The sequence below is a fragment of the Leptidea sinapis genome, chromosome 1 (assembly GCF_905404315.1).
Source record: "Leptidea sinapis chromosome 1, ilLepSina1.1, whole genome shotgun sequence".
Classification (NCBI taxonomy): domain Eukaryota; kingdom Metazoa; phylum Arthropoda; class Insecta; order Lepidoptera; family Pieridae; genus Leptidea; species Leptidea sinapis.
Window position 1 is genome coordinate 24,362,893 of NC_066265.1, and position 23,425 is coordinate 24,386,317.

The 23,425-nt window shown below is 33.2% G+C and overlaps 1 protein-coding gene across 6 annotated transcripts in view; it reads left to right on the forward strand.

Moving 5' to 3' along the window:
• LOC126969419 (polypyrimidine tract-binding protein 2) overlaps window positions 1–23,425 on the forward strand; it is a 583,624-nt gene that overhangs the window by 369,777 nt on the left and 190,422 nt on the right. For 2 of the 6 annotated variants that reach the window (XM_050814836.1, XM_050814844.1), the window contains one exon: window positions 17,933–17,989. The exons of the other annotated variants lie outside the window; for them this stretch is intronic. In XM_050814836.1, coding sequence (XP_050670793.1) covers window positions 17,933–17,989 — 57 coding nt within the window. The remainder of the gene's footprint in view (window positions 1–17,932; window positions 17,990–23,425) is intronic. 6 annotated transcript variants of the gene reach the window in all.

A 23,425-nucleotide genomic window follows, 5' to 3' on the forward strand; every position in this document is an offset into this window, starting at 1 on the left:
TATAATATTAATATTATTTGCATATAATATTATCATTGAGTGTAAACCGAACTTCATGGTAAATCAAGAATTAGCAAAGGAAATTTAAAATATAAAGAAGCTAGTATCTTCTTTGATTAACGCGAGTGTTACGCATGCAAATAAAAACTCTTTATAAGATTTAAACACGTGTAGTAGTAATTGTAAATGAGATTTTACATTAGATTTTGTGTAACTAGTACTAATTGTGTGTGAGTTACATTTTTATTCTATTTTATCCGAAACAATGAATGGCTTTAAACTTCGTAATAACAACTATGACAAAAACTATTTTTACACATTTCACCCGCAGTTTCTCTGAAAACGTGATTTGGAAAGGTCTCGAAATTTCGGGTTAACTAGAATAATAATAAAAATATAACTTTAGCTCAAAATCAATTTTTAAACACGTTTTAATCCTTTAAAACGTGCTTGATTTATATGTAAGGAAGCTGCTCATTAATTATTATATACCTTAATACATTGGCACTTATCTGTATCTGCTGTTTGGTCAGGACTCAGGTGTCAGGATATAAACAGGAGTATTGGACCTACTGTAAACGCTTTAGAATCGTTAATTGCCTATTAAACGTCACGGGTAAACGATATACTTAATTAAATCGAACGTAATCGGTTTAGTGTAGGTCATTAATTATTTATATCAATATTGGGTTTATGTGTGATAATTTGAGCTGTAATACACAAGCCTCCACATTCATTTTTAACTGACTTCAAAAAGGGGGAGGTTATCAATTCGATTGGTATTTTTTTATGTTTTATGATTACGCTGGGATTTATGAACCGATTTTCAAGATTCTGCCTTAGTTTGATGCGGAATAATTGCCATTTGGTCCCATAAAAATTTCACATTGTTTGCCGATGAAGATTTCATTTTTGATCGAAATTTTCTGAGGAAGTAAGGAAACTAACAACTTATTTTTAAAGTGATATCACTCACTTCTAACATAAAATGTACAAATTTAATTTGTACTAAAATTTATGGACGATGCGGGACTCGAAGCCACGCCTCTCGGGTTCCGTCCGCGCGCTTTTACCCACTGAGCCAAACGACATTCATAAGTGTCATTTCCGTGACCTAAATGAATAAAGTGTTTTTGAATTTGAATTTGACCGAGTGACGTGCGTAAATCTTGGTAACCCGAAGGGTCGCGGATTCCATCGTCCATTCATTTTGGTAGAAATTAAATTTGTATAAATAAAAACTAAGTATACTATTTATTATTATTATATTCGTTACTATAGTTATTTTTTTATATAAATTAAATAATAATAATATTATCCTGTTATTATTGCTGCGATTACGGAGTAAGGGCCATTAGGAGCTTTGACTTGTCCACTTAACTTACTAAGTTACTTTGTCCTCAAATAAAAATATTTTGTTACAAATGTACACAACGATATTTCGTTTAATATGCCATATCACACAGATGCCGGTTGTCAATTGACGCGGTGCGCTTTGAAAAATTATATTATAGTTGAGTTTTACGAGCTTTTACATTTCAAAACACCTGTCTCCAAATATTGCCTATTTTCATGCAACAGAACGCGTTCCATTTCGTTTTTGGGTTTTTATTTAAAATTTACCATTCATGTTGTTAAATATTTTTTGCAAAAATGATGGATGATGTTGAACAGTTTTGGTATTATACATTGATAACGAATCCTCTAGATTTTCAATTACTCGAAGTAGTAAGTGTTTATGTTAACTTTAATGAAAAATATTTCATAATTAAAAAGCACAATAAATATATAAGCAAAATGACAAAGTTTATGCTAACAGAGCTACAAAGAAGCCTTACAAGTGGTCAGAAAAGTGCAACGTGGTTATTATCCCACACTATACAACGTTTGGTAGTGGGTGTCATATTAAGTAGTCACAAAGCTAAATTTCTGTCAAAAAGGAGTGTACACTTCATCCAAAATGTATCAAGAGAGAGTCTTAGAAGGTGGTGTGAAATCTCTTAGAAATACACCTTTAAGAATGTACAATTGACTTCCAGCTACCAGCAGAACTCTACCCCTGGTCACAGGTCAACAGTCCTTACTTTATAAGAGCTAACTGATCATCATCTTGCCTAGATCTGAATCCCTTGGACTTCAAATTATGGTCAATTTTAGAAAACATATAATATAGTTTTAAAATTCATAATTTGCCATGTCAACAGTGCGTAGGTAAATACATAGGTTCGTGGCCAAACAGATTAAAGTCTCCATTAAAGGCAAAAGTAGAATTTTCGAATTGAATTATTTTTTAAAAATTGTTGGGACTTCAATAAATAAATTCAAATAAGTTCTTTTAATCGTTCATAACGTCATGAAAATAAAATACATTTTTATTTGCAACAAAACTAATGGACAGACTAGGGAAGAGAAGAACTACAAGAAGAATAAATGAATATTCCTAAATGAATAATAAGGAATGAAATAAGATCAATCGAACGGCTTTAAGTCAGGTACGTTATAGAAGTATAATGAATACAATAAAAGGTTTAACAACAACCAGAAGCCGATTTCTTGCCAAGCAACGTTTATTTTTGTTTCTATTTTTAAAGAATGTTGTAGTTGAAGTGCGTACTAAAATCTGAGAATTTAACATAGCTGAGTTAACAATTTGTTATGTTTTAAAGTGATAACCTGCCCTGTGCTGCCCCGGGGCGTAAAAAGAATAGGGTAGTCCCAGGTAAAAGGGTGTCGTAAGAGGCGACTACGGGCTTTTTGAAAGTGACGTCAGCACAATCGGGCCAGACTCGTCCGGGTTACTTACCACACTCGCACAGAATACCGGCGTGAAGTAGCGGCCTAGTGCCGCTATGTTTCGCATAGGTTAGTGTGGAGGACCGAAACTGCGTCCAAGCGGCATTTGATGACGTGCTTGCTCAGATTCCCTTCGCTGAAATCGTAGTCTTGGGTGATTTCAACGGGCACAATGCCGAATGGCTTGGATCACGTACTACTATTCCATAAAAAAAAAACTTATAAAATTTTAAAACAAAATTTATGAACGATGTGCCATTCAAACCCGCGACCGCGTTCCGTGCGAGCGCTCTTCCAACTGAGCCAATCGTTCGAGTGACGTATCGTTGATAAATTTTGTATGCTTTGTTCAACTCTCAGGTTGTGGCTTCATCTACAGGATCTAGAATAAATATTGCAAATGCATATCAAAAAATTTGCTTGAGATGTCGCTCTGGCAAATGTAAACAATTTTTTATACTTTAAAGTAATAACTGTCACTTCTGGGATAAATTTCACAAATAAAATTTAAAATCAAATTTTATGTGAGAGGTCGCGGGTTCGATTTCTTAAATTTTGTTTAAAATTTTTATTTGTATAATGACTGAGTAATTTCTAAGTTTGAGTATATATCAACCACCAATACAATATAATCTTTTAGCCCAATTAATTAGCAACGATGAAGATCAAAGACGCCCAGTTTGCGATCGCGCTAAGTCCCAATCAACTTAGTAAAGAGGCTGACAGTTAAAGTTTCATTGCGACCTACCGATACAGTGTTCCCGGATTTTCGATAGCAATAAGGTCGAGTTTGGTTCATCCGTGTCTTATCAAACAGCGGTGGGGAAGTTTATCTGATGTATTAGCGATCTGTACTGAATAAATTTATGTAGTGTAATAGTTTATCGAGGCTTAAGTGATAGGTTTGTTTCCTAGTTTTGCAGTTCGACCGCGTTCATCGAATACCTGCGTTAGGGAGATTGGCGTTAATCTATTTAATCGATTGAGGAATGTTAATTTGATCCATCGAGGCTTAATATTGTTAAGCGTCTATTTGATCTTGATTGGGTCATTTGCTATAATTATAAATTTAATATTAATTAATTCCTTGTGTAGTATTATACCTCCAACTCAGAAATGAAGCAAAGATATTCTTGATTCATGGTAATTTATTTTAACGAAAAAAAAAAAAAACACGTTTGCTGTATGCTGGCAATTTTTTTTATAAAATATTGACACACTTTACACAAATTATGTTGCCCCAAATTAGGCATATATAGCCTATGTTATGGGTTTCAAGACAACGATATATTTAATACAATATACCTACATAAACATACATAAAAAAAATATAAACATCCATGACTCGGAAACAAACATCCATATGTATCATATAAATACTTGCACCTACCGGGATTCGAAGCCGGGACCTCTAGCTTAGTAGGTAGGATCGCTAACCACTCGGCTACACAGGTCAAGGCAATGTTACCTCTCTGTATGGCCACCTTTATTATGTGACTCTTTTGCCAGTTTACCAAAACATCGTACAAAGCTTATTCATCGGTTTGTCTTAATAAGTTTATCAATTTCCTTATTAAAAACATTTAGTTCTTCCAACTAGGTATATAAAGAATAACGCAGATTCACAAATTTATATTAAAACTTACAACCTGGTCAACATGACTGATATAATCTCAAAGGGATAGTTAAAACTTTAGCTTACCTTTAGCACATATAAAATTGGTTGAAATATTTTTATATAAGCGGCCAACGTCTGACGATATCCGAACTACGGCTGATAGAACCGAATGTATAGAGTAACGTAACGCTTTTTCGTTACATGTCACGTTTTCTCCGTCCTCTCCAGTTCACTGTAATGCAAGCCTCGTAATAGAATATTCCAAAATACTCCAAAAGACAAACGTAAAAAAAAAATAATTACAAACGCAAAATACATCGACACTACCAATTGTCAAAATTTGGATCCTTGATTTGAAAGGATTACAGAAACTTTTACAAAATTTTTTGAAGTGAAAACTTGTTTCGTAAGTAGTGAGTTAGGCTGATCCATCACGTTATGAGGTATAAGATCCCTCAGGCTCTGAGGTGAAAGGCTTGATCAGCTAAACTCGGCCACCGCACACGCATTTATTACAAAGTTAGGCTTATTAAATGAATATTATTATTCTAGTGATCACAAACCCATTGCATCCTTTTTTGAAAACTAAAACAAAAATAAATGATTTAATTTGTATAGAATTATAAACATTAGTATAACAATAATTTAAAATTAAATTTAACAATAATAAATACGATCTATAACATAACATTATTTACTATAATATATTGACACATCATACACTTCTGCCGTGCTGTCTATTTTTGCCTCTATTTTTTTTATAACGTCGCATTATACCCGCAAATTACCCAAATTCATCGTAGTATTTAAAATGCGCGAGGAAATATTCATAACTCACGTAATGATTCATTTTTCACGGACTAACTGGATCGATCTGTCGGGTGACTTGTCCAGCAACGGATCACGAGGCGCACTCCACCGGATATTGAAGCACGTAATCTCAATACTGAGTGTCACCGCTTACGATTTATCGTCCAATGGATGTTCTATCTATTATATCCGACATTTAACACTAGTACGTATTAATATATTTAATTTATTTCACTGAAAACCATACCTAACAAACATACCAGTGAATATGTTTACATAGACTTTGACGTCACACCACGCTTCAACCAATAGCAGTGCGTTTCGATATTTTATATTTCGCGAGTCTTAAACTACGCGTTTGTATTGTTGTTTAATTAATATTTATTTATTATTCATCAAAAATTTAACAAGAAAAATCTTTTAAAATATAATCAATAACAATAAAGATACAAAAAATAATATTTGTACTAAATATAAGCCATTTACTAACAACTATTGACATTGTATGCCATCCCTCCGGAAGCGGGTAAAACTGTAAGCTGGTGTAAAAAAATATTTCACATAAAATCAAAAATATTTCTCCAATGTACTTAGTTGTTTTACAAAAAAAACTATATATAAATACGAATTAGTAATAATAAACAATTTGATATTGATTCCATCCTTTAAATAATTCTTAATAAAATATTATATATTAAACACTGAACGAAAACTTAAAGAAATATAATCAGTTTGTCACGTCATAAGTGACTCCGCAATCCAGAGCAGACATATTTCGCTCCAAAACTATTTATATTTAAATAAAGGAAAATATTAAAATGGAAATAGCGCAATAACTCCCAAGAAAATGAAACTGGTAAGGGATCTGACAAAAGCTAGATAGTAGCACGAAGCCGCATATTGTTCATCGCTATTTAAACTTTAGAAGTAACAAAAGGTGGGTTGTCGTGAGTAAGCAAATTAATATTTAACGCCGCTAATGTTATTTCTTGGAGGGAGCTCGCGGTAAACTATGTGAAAGTTTATAACAGCAAAGAGGCGTTAGAATAACCGTCTGAAGGAATATGATTTCATGGTTAATTTGTTTAATGTTTCCCACAAGGGGTTCGCTTTAATAGCCCGATTCTGTTTTGAGTTTGACATTTATTTACTAAACAGCCGCGTGATTGGATGTCGTTTACTAATATTTTAAGTTCAAATACAATAATACTACAGAAAAAAAGCATTTCGACTGAAGTTCGCGCCTCTCCAGGCGCCCGGAGCTATTCTCTTTGTGAATACTGAATGAGACGGAGCTGTCACGCTTGGCTTTGTAAAGTCTCCTGAATCAGACTAGGTGGGCAAGATTAGTCAAAGCAAAACTTATCATAATAGATATTGTTAATTTTAATAATTTATGAATATTGAACACGAAAAATTTAATTTCGTATTTTGTCCTCGTCTTGATGAAATTTCACTTTTGTCGTATTGTCACCATTTTTTCTGCTCTAAAAAACTTAAGGGAATAATCGATGAAACTAGCAGATGACCCTCAAAGCTATGATTATTACTTTTAAGGAATTGTTAGTAGACTCATATCACATCGCTCTCAACCTTTATTGACACTAGCGAACAAGCCTCAAAACCAATGGTACAAATTCTACTATTTTGCGACTGGTAGCAGAACTCCGGATGAAACTGCACATACAGTAATTTATCGGTCCTGATAGTAAACTTAAACATTATAAAGTAAAACTGGCACTGACCTATAAACCCATTTTGTAAACACATCTCCAGCACTAATTGATTTAGTGATACCGAGCTATAGTATTATTGTTGGCAAGTTTACATTTAAAAATAAACCAAGTTCACATAAGCGTTGCGAGTGCTTTGTGATTTACTACTAAAGCTTTTGCCGAGTGAAAAATACCAGGCGTTCCCTTTTTGTATAGTATTATGTTTTAGAACTACTTCTGTGTGAGCCGATTGTGAAATTAAACTGGAGAAGTGTGTCGCAATTCTTTTCTATTTCTGGTTGATTGATACGAGAATTATTTTAATCAAACCTAAAAACATTGCTTTGTCATATTCAAATTAATTACAGTGGAACTATTAGGGTAAAACTACATCTATTAGAACTTTTAGGTTAAAACTCCGTATATATTTATTATCAACCCAAAAAGATACCAACTAAGCAAATGTTTTATGTCGGATTTTAAAGATCATTTTCTAATGCTTAGATTCTATTTAGTTACCTAGGTTTTTTTTAAAGTTTCCATTGTTATTAGTAAGTAAGTTAATAATAATATACAGTACCCCTGAAAACGTGATACTGCAAGATAACGAAACGTCAGGATAAATAAATATAATGTGGCTTTTACGCATAAGCCTTATGTAAAAAAAATCATGCATTGTAACCTTTTAAAAACTATTTTATTTACCGGTTTGCTAGTGATGGAAACTTTTCTGACTTCAGAATTCCAGAATCACGAACGCACGTTTGTCAATGTTTGTCAATTGGAAACACTTTCGTTCCCACAATGCACAACACTGAACCTAATTAATTAAATCTACAGTGTACCTATCTCGCCAATATCAGTCAAACAAACAGCAGATTTGTAATGCAGTGCACTGTACGTATACAAATATGCAACGGTTTACTTAGGAAATCGTACTAGTAGTGGTATCGAATGCCGAGTGCATGTCAAATCACTGTTAAATGCCACTGCGATACGGCCCGATGCCCTTCCGTTGCATATTGAATTAATGAGCCTTTATACATAATGCATCTGAAATATTCACATATAAAGACGCTAATGCCACTAAGGCCAGTCACACTCCTGTGATTCGTCTGGTTTGAATGCTTGAGAGTGTAGAGAATCCATAACAACAATATAAAAAATAATAATAATATAAATATATATTCATAATGTCCACCTGTTGGTTTTCATTATTTCATTGTTTTAAGTATTATTGTATGCAAAAATCTTTTGATAGAGAATTGATCGCTTTCATTTGCAGTCTGCTCCGCCCCAGTATGAGCTTAAACCATTTGATCTATTCGTTAAGTTTTTGAGTTTAACGCTATTTTGAGCTTCTTGCTCGACTGCCCCTCTGTACAAACTCTGTACAAATTTTTGGGATATAGTACCCTGGGAACGGTAGTCGGAACTGTAATGCGTATGGGCATACCGCATGGTTCAATCCTCGGGCCGTTATTATTCTTTGTATACATCAATCATCTTATTGTTTGCTATTTTTAGCCTCAAAACAGTGTGTGATTGTGCTATTCGTTGGTGACACTTCATTAATGTATAACATTGACTTTAAAATGGATTTTGCTATGTGATAAATTTTGTAATAAGATATGAAAAATATTATATTAACAATTAAAAAAGTATATTATAGCAGACTGTATAGATTAAGATCTTAATTGAAAACTTCTTCAATATAGCGAACATTCAAAATTTGGCCAGTAATATTGATCTTGAATTACCAATGGTTCTCATTTTAATTCCTAACCAGTGCCTGTTCGTTGTAAAAATTCTTGTTAAATAATCGTAATCTTACGTGACATCAACGCATTAAGCTAGAAATAATACGGAACAGTAGGAACAATATCCACGAGGAGCAGGTAAATTATACGTGTGATGAAGTCATTTGCGCCTTGCTCATATATCCGTTTCCGTATAAAATTAATTGGGCCGTGACGTACGGAAGGATGTATAGTAGGTTACAACTCATGTAAATTGCTTCTATCTTTGGGGCGACGAGATGCGCAGATTCTCTGAATGGACTGCAGGAGGATTATTTTATTGCAAGATACATATCACTTTGAAGCGCTGGGTAATAATATATCTTATTTAATGAAGTTGATGTAATGAAATATAATTAACGCAAAAACATTGTGTTAATTTTATAAAAACATTGTCGCAAATTTGAATAATAGTATCATAATATGCATAAGTTTCTTTAACAGTTCTAATAAGTTGAAGTTTATCTTATTAACCTTAGACACGATTTCAAATATATTCAAGATGATACCCAAAGGGCCAAATTTCAATTGAAATCCATCCAAAATGTAGCTTTATTACAATATACAAAAGTTGATAGTCGTTTGGGCATGTATCTCATTAGCATTCATTGTTCGCGGGTCGCATTCTCAGTAAAAGCATCTGTTAAATGTCTCGTGCTTGCTAAAACTTGCCAGTAATTATCTGTTAACATTCCCAAGTTTGACCTCGTGAAAATCTTACGAAAATCGAGTATTCGCAAAACTCGCGCTTCTCCGCGGGCGTTTTACTTCCCTAATAATCAGCCTCATGGATATTTTTAATGAAAAAGATTGTTCTCCATTATTTAGAAAGTTAGCAAAAGGGATCCCGTCCAAAGTTTGTTGTGATTTACTACCAGTTTTCTACCCTTGATTCTATCCTTTTCAGTGGGTTTGTATCTGATTACTACTAATTAAAAATTTTGGCTTTACAACAACTAATACTAAGCCACTTCTAATAACAATTTATTTAAAAATCATATATTAATTTATAAACAGCTTGTCTCTTCTATTTTACTTTACTTATGCTATATTTATTATAATTTAGGTTGAGTATTTTTTAATGAAAATAAGGGATGAGACAAGCAGGACGTTCAGCTGATGGTAATTGATACGTCATGCCCATTACAATGCAGTGCCGCTCAAGATTCTTGTAAACCTCATAAATTCTGAGCGGCACTGCAATTGCCCTCGTCACCTTGCGACATAAGATGTTAAATCTCATTTGCCCAGTAATTTCACGAGCTACAGCGCCCTTCAGATCGAAACACAGTAATGTTTACACATTACTGCTTTACGACAAAAATAGGTGCCGTTGTGGTACCCATAATCGAGCCAGCATCCTATGCAAAGGAGCCTCCCACTGGTATATGTATATGTATAATTAATATGTATTCTTGTTTTGTTTTTACATAAATATACATTTATTCAAACAAATGTATATAATATATATATAACATAAGAGTATATAAAGGCTTATACAAATATCGAAGGATAAATATTGTTTAAAAAAAGACTCATAGAAACTACAAGTAATGATATATCAGCTGTAGATTTACAGAGACTTCGTAGATAAAAGAACATCTGAATGAAGGTTGGATTTAATTTTTAATGATTTTTTTTATAGAAACATAAAGACAAATATGGAATTGGCTCAACTGATGAAAAATAAGAAAACAGTCACCCATAACATTTGTAATACCGAAAACCAAAAGATGCGTTGCCGGTCTTTTAGATGGGAGCATGCTCTATTACCTGAAGGTTCCTAAATTATTTTGATTCGGGAATACAGCAGGCTATTTTACGGATTAATAATAGCAAAAGATCAAACTAATATTTTCAAATACCTTCAAAACTGTGTTATGATAGATACGGCATGTTATGTCTCTGTATCGATTTTCAATTAATCTTTTGTCCTCTTTCCGTTTTGTTGCGGGTCTGTTATTTTCCATTTGCGTGAATGTTGATGCTTTGTGGTTTTTATTTATTTTCATTTACTCATGTTTGCAATATTCAGAAGAATCACAGTATACCCAGTCATCGCCTCCTTCAATTCAATAAACAAATACTCCGAGTACAAATATCAAAACTACACAGCAACGTTATTCATACTTATATCATGAGATCGGTCTGCTTATTTACATTTTCATTCTCTGTTTGTTTATCATCTCCTTTCAATATCGCTTGGTATTACGGTTATGATGAATAAAAATATTTGACTTCAACTTTATAACTCAGTTTTTAGTTATCATAATTGAACACTTATGAGTGTTCCAGAACTGATATCCAGAAAGTTAAAAATCCTAGATTAATAAGTAGAAATAGTTTATTTGGATTAGCTTTATTTCAACACCAGCTACCCTGATACGGTAGCGTTTTGGATAAATCATTGTAAAAGAAGATGGGAGAGTTTTAGTTTAAATTCTTATACAATACTGGGTTGCATTGTTTTTGGCAAAAATCTAGCGTTTTTATGTTCTTCGTGTTGTTTTTTATAAACTCGTGTGAAAACAGCTACTTTATTCAATTTCAATTTACAAGAAATATTCTGTGGAACATGAATACAAAATGTTACATATTTTGTAAATTTTAGTTCAAACAAACTTTTCAAACAGAGCAAAACAAAAATCGATGGATAATACGGAGGGTTAACAATCATCGGACCAAAAGTCCTGGTAGTCCGATTATTTTGTCTTATGTTAAAATTACACCATTATTATAAAACGTCGTAGAAAATATTTGTATGGTGTACTCTTTTAAAAATACTTCATCTTTCAAAGCTAGATAATAACATGATTCATCCGGTATTAATTTAAAAAAATACAAAACATACTTCCCGGAATAATTCATGATAAAATACACGTAACTTTATTAAATTCCCTCCTCCGTTAGCCAGGTTTCTCCGTAAGACTTCGCTTTATGGCTCAATTTAAAAAATGTTTCGCATTATATGAGAATAAAATAATACACAGCAGATTTACACTACAATCAAGTAAAGTATAATGTTTACATCTTAAACTTTATATGAATATTTGTATCATGGCTATCCCAATATCTTATTATTTGGATTTGATTTTCAAGCGCCATTTTGATTTTAGTTTGGCGTTATATTCACAATGGAAGATTGGATGAAATGTTGAATAAAGAAATTCTTTGATCTCGAAATCAATAAAACATTGGTGTTATCGACGTGAATAAGCTTAGAAATTTTCTGGACCATAATACTATTTTATTTACCTCAGGAATTTTGACAAAATCTCGTTACATTAGTTGAACTTCCTTTAGCTTTGATTAAATGAATCGGAACGCTTTCTTTCATGAAACTATTTAAGGGCCATTGGAGTTTTGTAACGAGTTTTTCTTAGGCCTTTATTAAATCCCTGCTTTGAAGAATTTCTGTTCTGCTCGTCTTGTTAAGTAGAAAGATCGTTTTGATAGAAGTACGTTTTATGTAGACCTCATCTTTGAATTTCTATCTATTAGCTACTTTAATTCCAATTATTATGTGTATTCAGATAGCGATAAACTAAAGAATTATGTTTTTACATGTGATGGCTAAAATATGATAGGGAACTATGTTTGGTGATTGTTGTTTCAGTTAAGTTCGTGCAGTTTCGTATATTTTCATGATTTAAAAAAAAATGTTTTTATAAAAAATAATATATACGGTGCTTATTTCTGCCGTGAAGCCGTAATGTGTAAGCATTTCAGTGTTTTGGTCCTAAGGGTAGTAGTCAGTGAAATTACTGGGCAAACGAGACTTAACATCTTATGTCTCAAGGAGACGAGCGCAATTGTAGTGTCTCTCAGATTTTTTTTGTGTTTTTCAAGAATCCTGAGCGGCACTACATTGTAATGGCACCCTGCCCATATCAATTACCATGAGCTGAATGACCTGCTCGTCTCGTCCCTTATTGTAACAAAAAAATACTACTATTGCAATATCGACAATCGAACTTAAAAATCAGTAAGTCTTAACAGCATTATCAACGCTCCCTTGGTTTTTTGATGAAGGGTCGATATTTCTACTTCCAATCTTCTGACAAGGCATCTCCCTATTGTTTAAACTTTATTAAGTTCAGAACCTCGCGTGACGTGAGTCGACATCAGATTATTAAAACAGACCTTGTTTTTAATTAACTTACTTTCATAACTTTTTTCATAATATATTTTGTCCTTGCACGATTAGATTACCTTAACTTTGATCTTTATTTCTGATATGCACCATTAATCGTGAATTGTCCCTTTACTTTGTCATTCGACTATGAATCTATATTCAGTATATATTTTTCCGTGTTTGCTTTGTTTGTAAAGTATTAGATTTTGTGTATATTCTTGTACACAGCATTTGACAGTTTAAGCGTGGTGCCACTAGGCGCTTAGTTAACTACTGAAATAATTAGTTGAGGCACGCTCAAGTTTTGTTTACGAAGCGTAGGCTTAGAGTTGTGCAATCACCTTCCGGCTGTATAAAATTGCGTCCAACTTTATGCTTCTCTATTGCTGATATAGCCAGGATAAGCTTTTTTTACTGACCTTCTTTATTGATATCTTCTATTGCCTTTTATATTAAAATAGTAAAATACTGAAAGGCCGGCAGTTAATTCTCAGTTTTGCAAATGATCAAAAGTAAATAAATGAGTACAACTTACTTTCCCGTAAAATGATGAATTTATTCTGAAGAAGAATTAATATTTAACGTTATAATAATAATATTAAAAATAAAAAAAATACGATTTTGTGAGAAAAATATTGAAAATTCAGGCATGTATTCCAGTTTTCCTTTACAGTTATACCTCTTAGAAGGGCAACCCATGGTTAATTCTTTTGATACTACAAGTGTCGTTATTAGGTTTGTAAAATTTTTAAGTGTACAAATACGAAGAAAACTAATTTTTGCCCAACTTAAATTACTTGTCCGCACTTTTCATACAACATAAAGAAAAGCACGTATTTTATATCAAAAAACAAGTTTGATTTTTTAGACGAGGCAGTTTCATTAGTATAGCAACAGAATTTTTCAATATGAAATCCGACCCATCCAATTCAATAGGTGAATTCATTCAGTCAGATGTCTTTCAATACAGTAACTGTATGATGTTTTTCATAGCTTATAAACGAGCTATATATTTTCACTAGTGCTCTCTCGGGTTTTACTATATTTGGCAGTTCAGTAATTTGTTTTTCTGTTTTTTTTATTATATTACGAGCTGTGTCCGTGATCAAGTCCGTGTTTGTGAACCGGTTGGAATGAAACATTAATATTTAATGGCATCGTATCTCTTGACCACTGGTGTTTCATATGATTATGGTCGGTTGTTTCATCACTTACCGACACTCTTATATAGAAAAAAATACGGTTTGCACTCCGGAAGTGCCGGCAGAAGTGAAAACTTGAACATTGACGTTGTGCATTTTTGAATATATTGGAATGGTTAGGGAATAATTTGTGTTTAAATAAAATATTCATTTATTGCGCCATCGTATTACAATTATTTTACATAAAAATTTTATCTCTCAGAATAATAAACTTTCATCCATATTTTCAACGACTGTCTTACGGATTTTCGATCAGGTCACGTGTCCTGACGCGAGTCTAACATTTTATACACATCCCAAGAGAAGTGACTAACGCCGCTAAAGAAGCGTTCACTTCAAAAAAAATTATATAAAGTACTATATCTCAATTTTTTCTTAGAATGGTATATGAAAAAAATTATCACCCATTTATTGGTTACGTTATTCTATATTCTGACTCTAGGCTTACAATCCCTACTAATATAAATGTGAATGAAAGTTTATTTGTTTCGCTTTCACGCCTAAACTACTGAACCGATTATGATAAAATTTAGTACAGAGATAGACAAGAGCTTGGGAAAGGACATAGGCTACCTTTTATCGCGAATAAAAGGCTTGTTGTTGGAGTTGAAATAGGGGGTGGAAGTTTGTATGATAGTTCGCTACTATAGAAGATAACACCATGATACGGTTAAATGTTTCTTGTAGCGGTTTAAAAAATAGACCTGTGTGGGGTGAAAAAGGGGGGATTTAAGTTCTATAGTTGGTAGCTAATAAAAATGTATTAACCACAGCAGTTTGTTGTGTATTATTTGCAAAGTGAGTATATTAACAAATAAAAAATACTGCCCAAATCAACTATTCGGCGAAGTCGCGGGTAAAAGCTAGTGTTATATAAAATCATTTTATCGTATTCAACGTTGTGGTGCTATCTGTGTAGTAGAAGTGTGTGAAACATATTCAATTTCGGTTTCAATACATTGTTAGTATGGCGTTTGATTCCATTCTCTTGCAGGTCTTTGTGTGTGGAACGGCTATTAATGCAAAATCATTTACCCTCAGCGCTTTGACCGTGATACAGTTTAGCTTGAATAACGGCATACTCGTTGGCCTGTTACGTAAACCAAAATAGTTTATTGAAAATCCTTGTTATTCAGTGCGTGTTAACTTACAAATTTATAGTATATTATTATTATTTTATTATTAGGCCGTTGATTGGCAGTGGACGTCTTCCGGTTTATGATGATGATGTTGATAGTACATTAAATAATTGACAGTTATTTAGGAAAGCAATCACAATCAACATGTTTTTAATATGGTTGAGTTATATTGAGAACTCAACAAACAGTGCTTAAAAAAATCAATTCATAGTATTATAAGGTCCTACCTACTAAGCGATACGTCCCGGGTCCGAATTCCGGTAGGTGCAAGCATTTATCTGATGAATACGGATGTTTGTTTCCGAGTCATGGATGTTTATATGTATTTATGTATGTTTAAGCAAGTATATTGTATTAAATATATCGTTGTCTTGGAACTCATAACACAGGCTATATGCCTACTTTGGAGCAAGATATTGTGTGTCAATATTATTATTATATTATATTATAAGAAATCTTTTCTTAAAAGAACATACTAAGTCTTCATCTTTTTATGTTTTGTTTATTTTTTTCTTTTCTTCTTGCAAAAAATAGTCACTATCTCATATAAGATTTTTACAGACAGCTATGATTCTTAGCAAGGCTTATAATTGCATTTACTTACTCATGAATACAGAATTACTGACTTCAACCAAATTCGAGTTCATTACAAAATACTGCATTCATGATATTATGTGAACTTAAAAGCATGTAATTGGAAACTAGCTTACATCTTATATAGATGTTATATTTATTTGATTTAATTCACCTTATAATAATAATAACCCGTGAATCTTTTGCGTAATACATTCATCAAGTCATTAATTTAGGAACATATTATGGTCCGTGGACAGAGTAGACAATTGGATAGCTATTTGCATGCATAATAACCGGCATAGATGCCTCGACCAACAATCGAACGTTTAGCAATTCTGTAAGATAATGAAGTTAAGGCGAGATTGCAGCAGACTTGAATGTATGAAATGTGTGATTGTCTTGAACCACGAAATTGGCTACGAAACTGTCTTTAAAAATTATCTATTATTAACAAGTGCTGATCCGGTATACGATGTTTTTGATCGACTTCAAAAAAGGAGGTTCTTAATTCGTCGCTATGTTTTTTTTTTATGTTTGCTATCTCAAAACTTTGGACTGGGTGAACTGATAATCCTTTTTTAATATGGAAGCTCGTGCTTGCTGGTGGCTGACACCGACGACAAAAATAACAATAATCGTTACTAGAATTAGATAGATAATAATTAATCAGATTGTATAAAAATACGCAATTATTTTCATACTTTTAAGCGCATATTGACACGAGAGTGGGTCAGGGATTGGAAATAATACTCCGCTTATAGGAACGAGTCTTTATTTGCGTTTACTTTTTCTGAACTTGCACTTCGCCGGTCTACCGCTGTTCCTCTTGCAGGCAGCGATACCTTCAACGCGTCACACCGCACCGAACACTAAGTCTCTTCTATCTTCTTCTTCTTGGAACACTTCCACTTTTCACTTCTTCTTCTTTTCTTCTTCTTCTTCTTTACACTTTCGAGTCAGAACTAGAACTGCCGCACGCCACGCTTAGTACAGCTTAAGTACCCCCGGATCTGTTCCATTTGCAAAAATGATTCTCCCATTCCATCTTTAAATTTAAATTGTACTAGAAAATTCTTTTAACTATTTTTATCCTGCTTACACATTTTCCATCCCTTTTTTTCTGTTCGATTTGATCCTGAACTTACTAGAAATTTCCATTAACTTTACAAAACCCAAAAGATTCCATTACACTGGTAGGTGTATCGAACCCGGGTCTAAAGCTACGAGTATTGCTGACGGAGCTGTTGAAATTATCAATGTCTTGAAGTTTGACAACTCTCGTCATATACGTCGAAGCGTTGCTACGCGACTGGTGTTGCAAGAGAATGTGGGGGGCGGTGATAACTTAACAGCTCGTTTATCCTCCTCTTGCATAATAAAACATTGATGAATTCAACTTTCAATTTAACGTGTAATTTTAACTGTATTTTTGCATTAGATTTTGGCGTAATTTTTTTATTTTTGTTTTAGTTAACCCTGAATTCCGTTTTCAGTCCCCCAGATCTGGAAAGTCTTGAAACGTCAGGTTAACTGAAATAATAATAAAGATGTAACTTTAACGCAAAAAAGTAATGCAAAAAGACAGTTACAATTACGTGTTGTAATCCTTTAAAAGTGTTTTATTTTAATGTGTAACACTCGCGTTAGTCAATTGTTTATTATTAATATTACTTTGTGTATGAAACGTGTCGCTCATAATTTTAGCTTTCTCAAGAATCCTAAGCGGCACTGCATTGTAATGCAAGCAATCACTTACCATTGCTTGCTCGTCTTGTCATATTATCATAGATAAATGTCGCTGAGAATGTTTGATTTTCCAAATGATTTGAGTTTTCTTTTGTGTTAATTCCGCCAGTATTTGTCTTTGAACAATTCGACACGTGTTTCGTCTCTACATGAGGCATCCTCAGTTTGAGTCGACAAATCTGGCACGAGACTGAATCAAATGAGCCAGAAACCTCCAGAATGTCCTGAGGATGTCTCGTGTAGAAGCTAAATACGTGTCGAATTGTTTTTTGAAAAGACAAATACTGGCGGAATTAACACTAAAGAAAACTCAAATTGATTGGATAATTATGGATTTCCGCAAAGTAACGCCTACTTCAATAAAAATGTTTGATTTAACAAATAATGTTTTTGTTCCAGGTGAGTGAATCTTCACTACTTGAGTGCAGCAACGGTCGCTACACAGCGTCCGAAACGGTAAGTTTGTATTATTATTATTTTAAGGGTTCTAGTTTCGGTAGTCTGGAAATTCCGACCAGCTCAGTGTCGATATTATTGTGTGAGTTTGCATAGAACGCTGTGAAGTTGGCACGCGCGCCTGTTGCGCACTTACATTCCGATTCGCCCCTCGGAGACCGCATTTACTGTTACTGCGCAACCATTCGCAGCAATGTCAGAGTGAATAAGAAGCATTGTGAGGGGTGTAACATAATCTTACTGCCCCGATATATCTCATGCGCATATCTTATTAATTATATTAATTATTTGTCACCAGTTTTTACACTATCACATACCACGCGCAAGTTGGTGGTTGTTATAATAAATCTAATGTGATCTATGAATAAAAAGTTACTTAGAAACTGAAAAAAAAATATGAATACACTTTTACATAGTATATATTGCCCCAAACTAAGCCTGTACCATAGTACACACATAGATGCAAGATAAGTACATATTTAATACAATATACATCCTACACAAATACATACATACACCTGTGACTCGGAAACATTCATATTTATTATAATGTTTGTAGTATTTCACAATCAAAACAATTTAACAAATAAAAGTGACTATAGATTACAATATATAAGTTACGTACATCAATTTGATATCAAAAAAGTGCTTCTAATTACTCATAAGGTATATAGTACTACGTAGTTGCAGGAATACAAGTTATATGGTACTAAAAAAGAAAAAAAAAACAATGAAACAATATCTAAGAATCTTTCACTTAGAAATATTTATCATACAGTGGGCTAACCACTAACCAATAGATAATAGAAAGTATTAAGATTTTATTCATAAATCCATCTATCATAATTATATTTAAGCGGCAAATTTATTACTTGCGAGATATTTCCTTTGAACTTATCAGGAAATGTGACTGAAGTTAATTTTTAAGCTAAATAGGTTAAATTATTTTCTCGATATAATTAACCATCTATTTCATAGCCTCCCGTTATAATTATCATTGCTTCAATATTAAATTATAATTTTTACCTTGTATAATTTGAGTCTGTTTATCTATATATAAATGGACATTAATATTAATTATAGAATTTTGTTTATCTTAAATATAAAACTTCAACATCGACGGCACAAAAAGAAAAACGTGTTTCATTTTTAATTAAGAAGTCTATATGAAATATTAACTCGCAATGCAGCTAATAAATTCTTCTTCAAATAAAATAAAAAGCAAACGGTACTTTTTAAAAGACTCGAAGAGTTAATCAACAAGATTTTCATACTTGCAAAAGTATCAAAGCGAACTCGGAATCCGCAAAGTTACAGGACTTTTTTCGCTTTCCCAACTCGCGTAACTACATGTAAACATTTCTCCCCCGTTTCTATACACTCTTTCGGAATTCTATTGAGAACGAATGAATGGCAATATATTATTATTTGAGGACATCCCAACATGAGAACACACACCATGTAATCAAATATATTCATTTATTTTCATTACGAAAGTCCTTACGATGAAAAAAGTAATAGAATTAAATCAGGGAAGGTCAAAGCAGATAAGAGCCCTTTATATCTTCAGAGTAATTTTATTTACGTTATTCCAACTTTGTGAATTTCGAGAGTAAAAAACTCCTGTACTTACATTCTGCCGAGAGCTTTGGACTCATTTGAAGTGTTCTCGTTGTAATTCTTAATCAATCTTGGGAACGGAATCGGAAATGATATATTATTACGATTCAAACTTGGATTTTAAGTAAAATATTGTATAGAATTGGAGCTGTTCGTTATAGAAAAATCTTAACTTGCCAAGATAGTGAATTACATCTTAAAACTGAGCTCCTCAAGACATGACCTTAGAAGGTGTGTGAGAAACTTGTTCTCAAAGTTTTGTAAGGGCTTGGCACCAACATAAAAACCTATCAATAGGTAGCAAATATAAAATAGTATTTTATTAATAATAAAGGTATAGGTTTGCAAGAGGTGTATTAAATTAAGTTCTTAGTTATCTGATACTTTACAGTTTATGTAGTTTCAGTCGGGTTTTTTTTAATATTCAATAATTGTTAGCTATTTTTATAAAACTACAACGCACGAGTACTCACGATAACCATGCCTTTAATTCCTTATTTCCTTGCCGGAATATTCAATATAAAGTACGTAGTTCGTAAATATAATAATTAAGCTCGCTTTATTAATAAAACTAAAGCAAAATATGTTAAAACTTTTCTAGAATTACTGTTAACCGCCATATTAAAACTGTTTAATATTTATTACATGCACAAAATATTTCCGACATGATCCGCAAATATTGTAAAAATTTTATATGTATTTGTTGATGTTGCGTGATTAACTGTACGAAATGCGATACAAACCGCAACATACTGGGCATCGAAAAATGACTGAATAATTAATTTGCAATCAAACAGTTTATATGTACTCGAATGCCAGACTCAATTCAGTGCACGGCCAAAATAGTTCGCAATAATAGTTGGAAATATATGAATCGAAAGAATTTCATTTAAAAATAATTGAGGCGTTCGGTAAATCGGTAGCGAGTGAGCTATTGGTATCAGTTCGCTGCATGTTTACCAATTAGTGTTGAAATCGAGGTCCGCATCCAGGAATTACACTCCCTCTTCCCATCGCGATTCATATTAGATTCGAGACTCCTTTCGGTACTTCACCGTTCACGAGTATTAGCTACCTCTGTTCCGATGTACGTAGAATTGGAAATGAGGGAATAGCTTCCCAATACGTACCTATCTCTATGTTTTATTTGCGCAAACAATTTCAATTCCGTTCATTTTGTAACATTCGCTGCTATTTTACTCTGACGAAGTTACTCTTTGGGTATGTTTTGATGTTGTAAACATACTCCATAAAGATTCTAAATTGCACAGCCGTAAGCTGTTCTCATAGGATCGCCTCACCTCTCGCACGGTGCTCGACGAGTTTTTGAATTTTTAAATTACTCATTGTACGATGGAATGTTGCTTGTCGCGGGCTCTCTTAGTAAACACGATTCGACAATCGAATGTATACTCAAACACACAGGTTTATGTTTCAAAATACAGTAACAAGCTTTGGGCCTTTTGCCCTTTTCATCGCCTCGAGTGTAATACTCACAAGTCTAGGTCGCGATCCTCCTGAGAGTAATACCCGCGAATGTCGTCCTAAATATTTGATTGTTAAGGTCGAAATATCTGTGGCTTCTGACACACTGCTTCAAATCTAGCTTTCGAGGCATGCAATTAGTGGGATGGTTACTTGTTTTATACATCTTTAACAGTACATTGTATTGGAAGCATAATAAAATGAACAATATTTCATATTTTTATCGATAGCAAGTCAGTCGTTGTGTATGACAAATACACTAGAAAGTCATTGGTGCGGAATGTAAGGCGATAATAAATACCGAACGCTGGAAAGATCGATCGTTGTGAAGTTTCTGCAACTATGTTCACACAGTAAATAGATATGCTATGTGTATTTCCTAGTTGTCGGTTTGTGTGAGTGATTGCACTTTGTTCGGACTCAAGTTCATTAAGGCCCAACTTTGTCAACATTTATCTTTCAGCTAATTAACTGAACAAATTCTTGCATCAGCTGTTTAAATATGGACGTTCACTTTCTTTACATATACCTGCTATTCTATATTAAATATATATATATACGTAGCTTTTTATATATATTCTTACAAGAAACATATTTTTTTTATTAAGTGACATATTGATAGCAAAGTTTATATGAAAAATACCAACCTCATCAAAATTTTATGCATTCTCTTTGATACAATCACTTAAATCTCGTGGACAATTAACTATTTTGAAACACGCACATTTTTCGTGGGAAAATTTGCCACTGCCACCATCTGGAATTTTTCAAGGACTCTTACATTATTATAAGAAAAATTGTTGAGAAGAGCAAAACGCTCACCTGATTTGAAGTAATATGGCCTGCCCATTTCAATGCCTTACCACTCACGATGATAGAAAAATCTAAAATTCTTAGCAGCACCCCAACAGCATTCATCACCGTGAAGCATTAGCTATTATAAGTCTTTAAAACCAGGACGTAAATATTGCTTGACAACTGCCCTGTAATTACTCATCTACAAAACAGCCTCCTACTGGTACATATTTTCTTTCTTCAAGAAGTCCACTGAATTTCTTGCACCCGTTCTTCTCAGGCATTCATTTCCAAGTGGATTGTAGATTTTGACTTTCGATAAGTGATTTCATATCATATTTTGAATAAAAATATTTGAACTCTAACTTGAATTAAAATTCACCATATTATAATATAATCAAGCGCGTTAAAAACGGCATAGCTAGTTTTAAGCTCTGGCAGAAATTATCTATAGACTACTATGTAAAAATATTACATTTACAAATCACAATACCAGCTTTTCATAAATGTGTACAATATTGTGCAATATATAGTTTCTCATTAATAATCGTCTTAGTTCATATTATATCAGAAATTTTAAGTCTTAAATAAACGATTTCCTTACAGTATTTCTTATACTGGGTCAAAGTATATAAACTAGTCTGTCTATATTTAGTTATGACAAAGCTGGTTGTGGAAACTGGACACAGACAGGATCATGTCAAAATAAACCATTGTTTCTGTACAAGTAATCGACAATCGGCTGCAGTCATCGACAGAACCCGTTCCACGCCAGCGACGTAAATGTTATTACCTCGGCAAACGGGAAGCGCGGGCGCAACCGCGGCTGATTGAGATGGCTATAGGAGAAAGTGTAAGGAGTGAAAGAGAAACATAGCGTGGGAGGAGGCATGGGGTCAGCGAAAGTGCATTGCCATGAGTGCAATGCGCATCCGATGGGAAAAGAACTTCTTAACTTATGTGAAATACGATGGGAAAGAGTGATTGCAGACAAATTTGTATTTGATATTTCTTTAGAAGCTTAGAAAATGAAATGAAGATCTCATTACATTTATCCAATTACCGAAATAAATGGAAATACTACGAAAGAAGTCAACGAATCAAGTTTTTACATTTATTCATAAATCATTAGGGAACCCTTAAGCGAAGTATATTTCACATGATTTTGACGAAGCAAATTTGAATTGAGGTAAAAATGGCTTTATTGCCTGATACATGGGATGGGGTGTCCCAGTTTTCATTTGAAAGGGAAGGTAAAAATGAAACGTGTCAAGTGGGGTTTTCGTGCCGTTCTTATAAGGGCCGCTGGCAATTGAAACAAAAGAATTCAAGCGATTCCTTTAAGTTGGACGATTAGCTTAATAGAAATCAATATTTTTCACAAACTACAACTTTGTAAAGCTCTCAGGCATTGCATTTAATGTGAACATTATTATGATTTGGAGAAATGCTGCCAAATTTTAGATCAACAAATATTCGATTGAGAACTAGATAGGTTAAAAATATATTTATTTATCCATTTAGAAATACCAATAT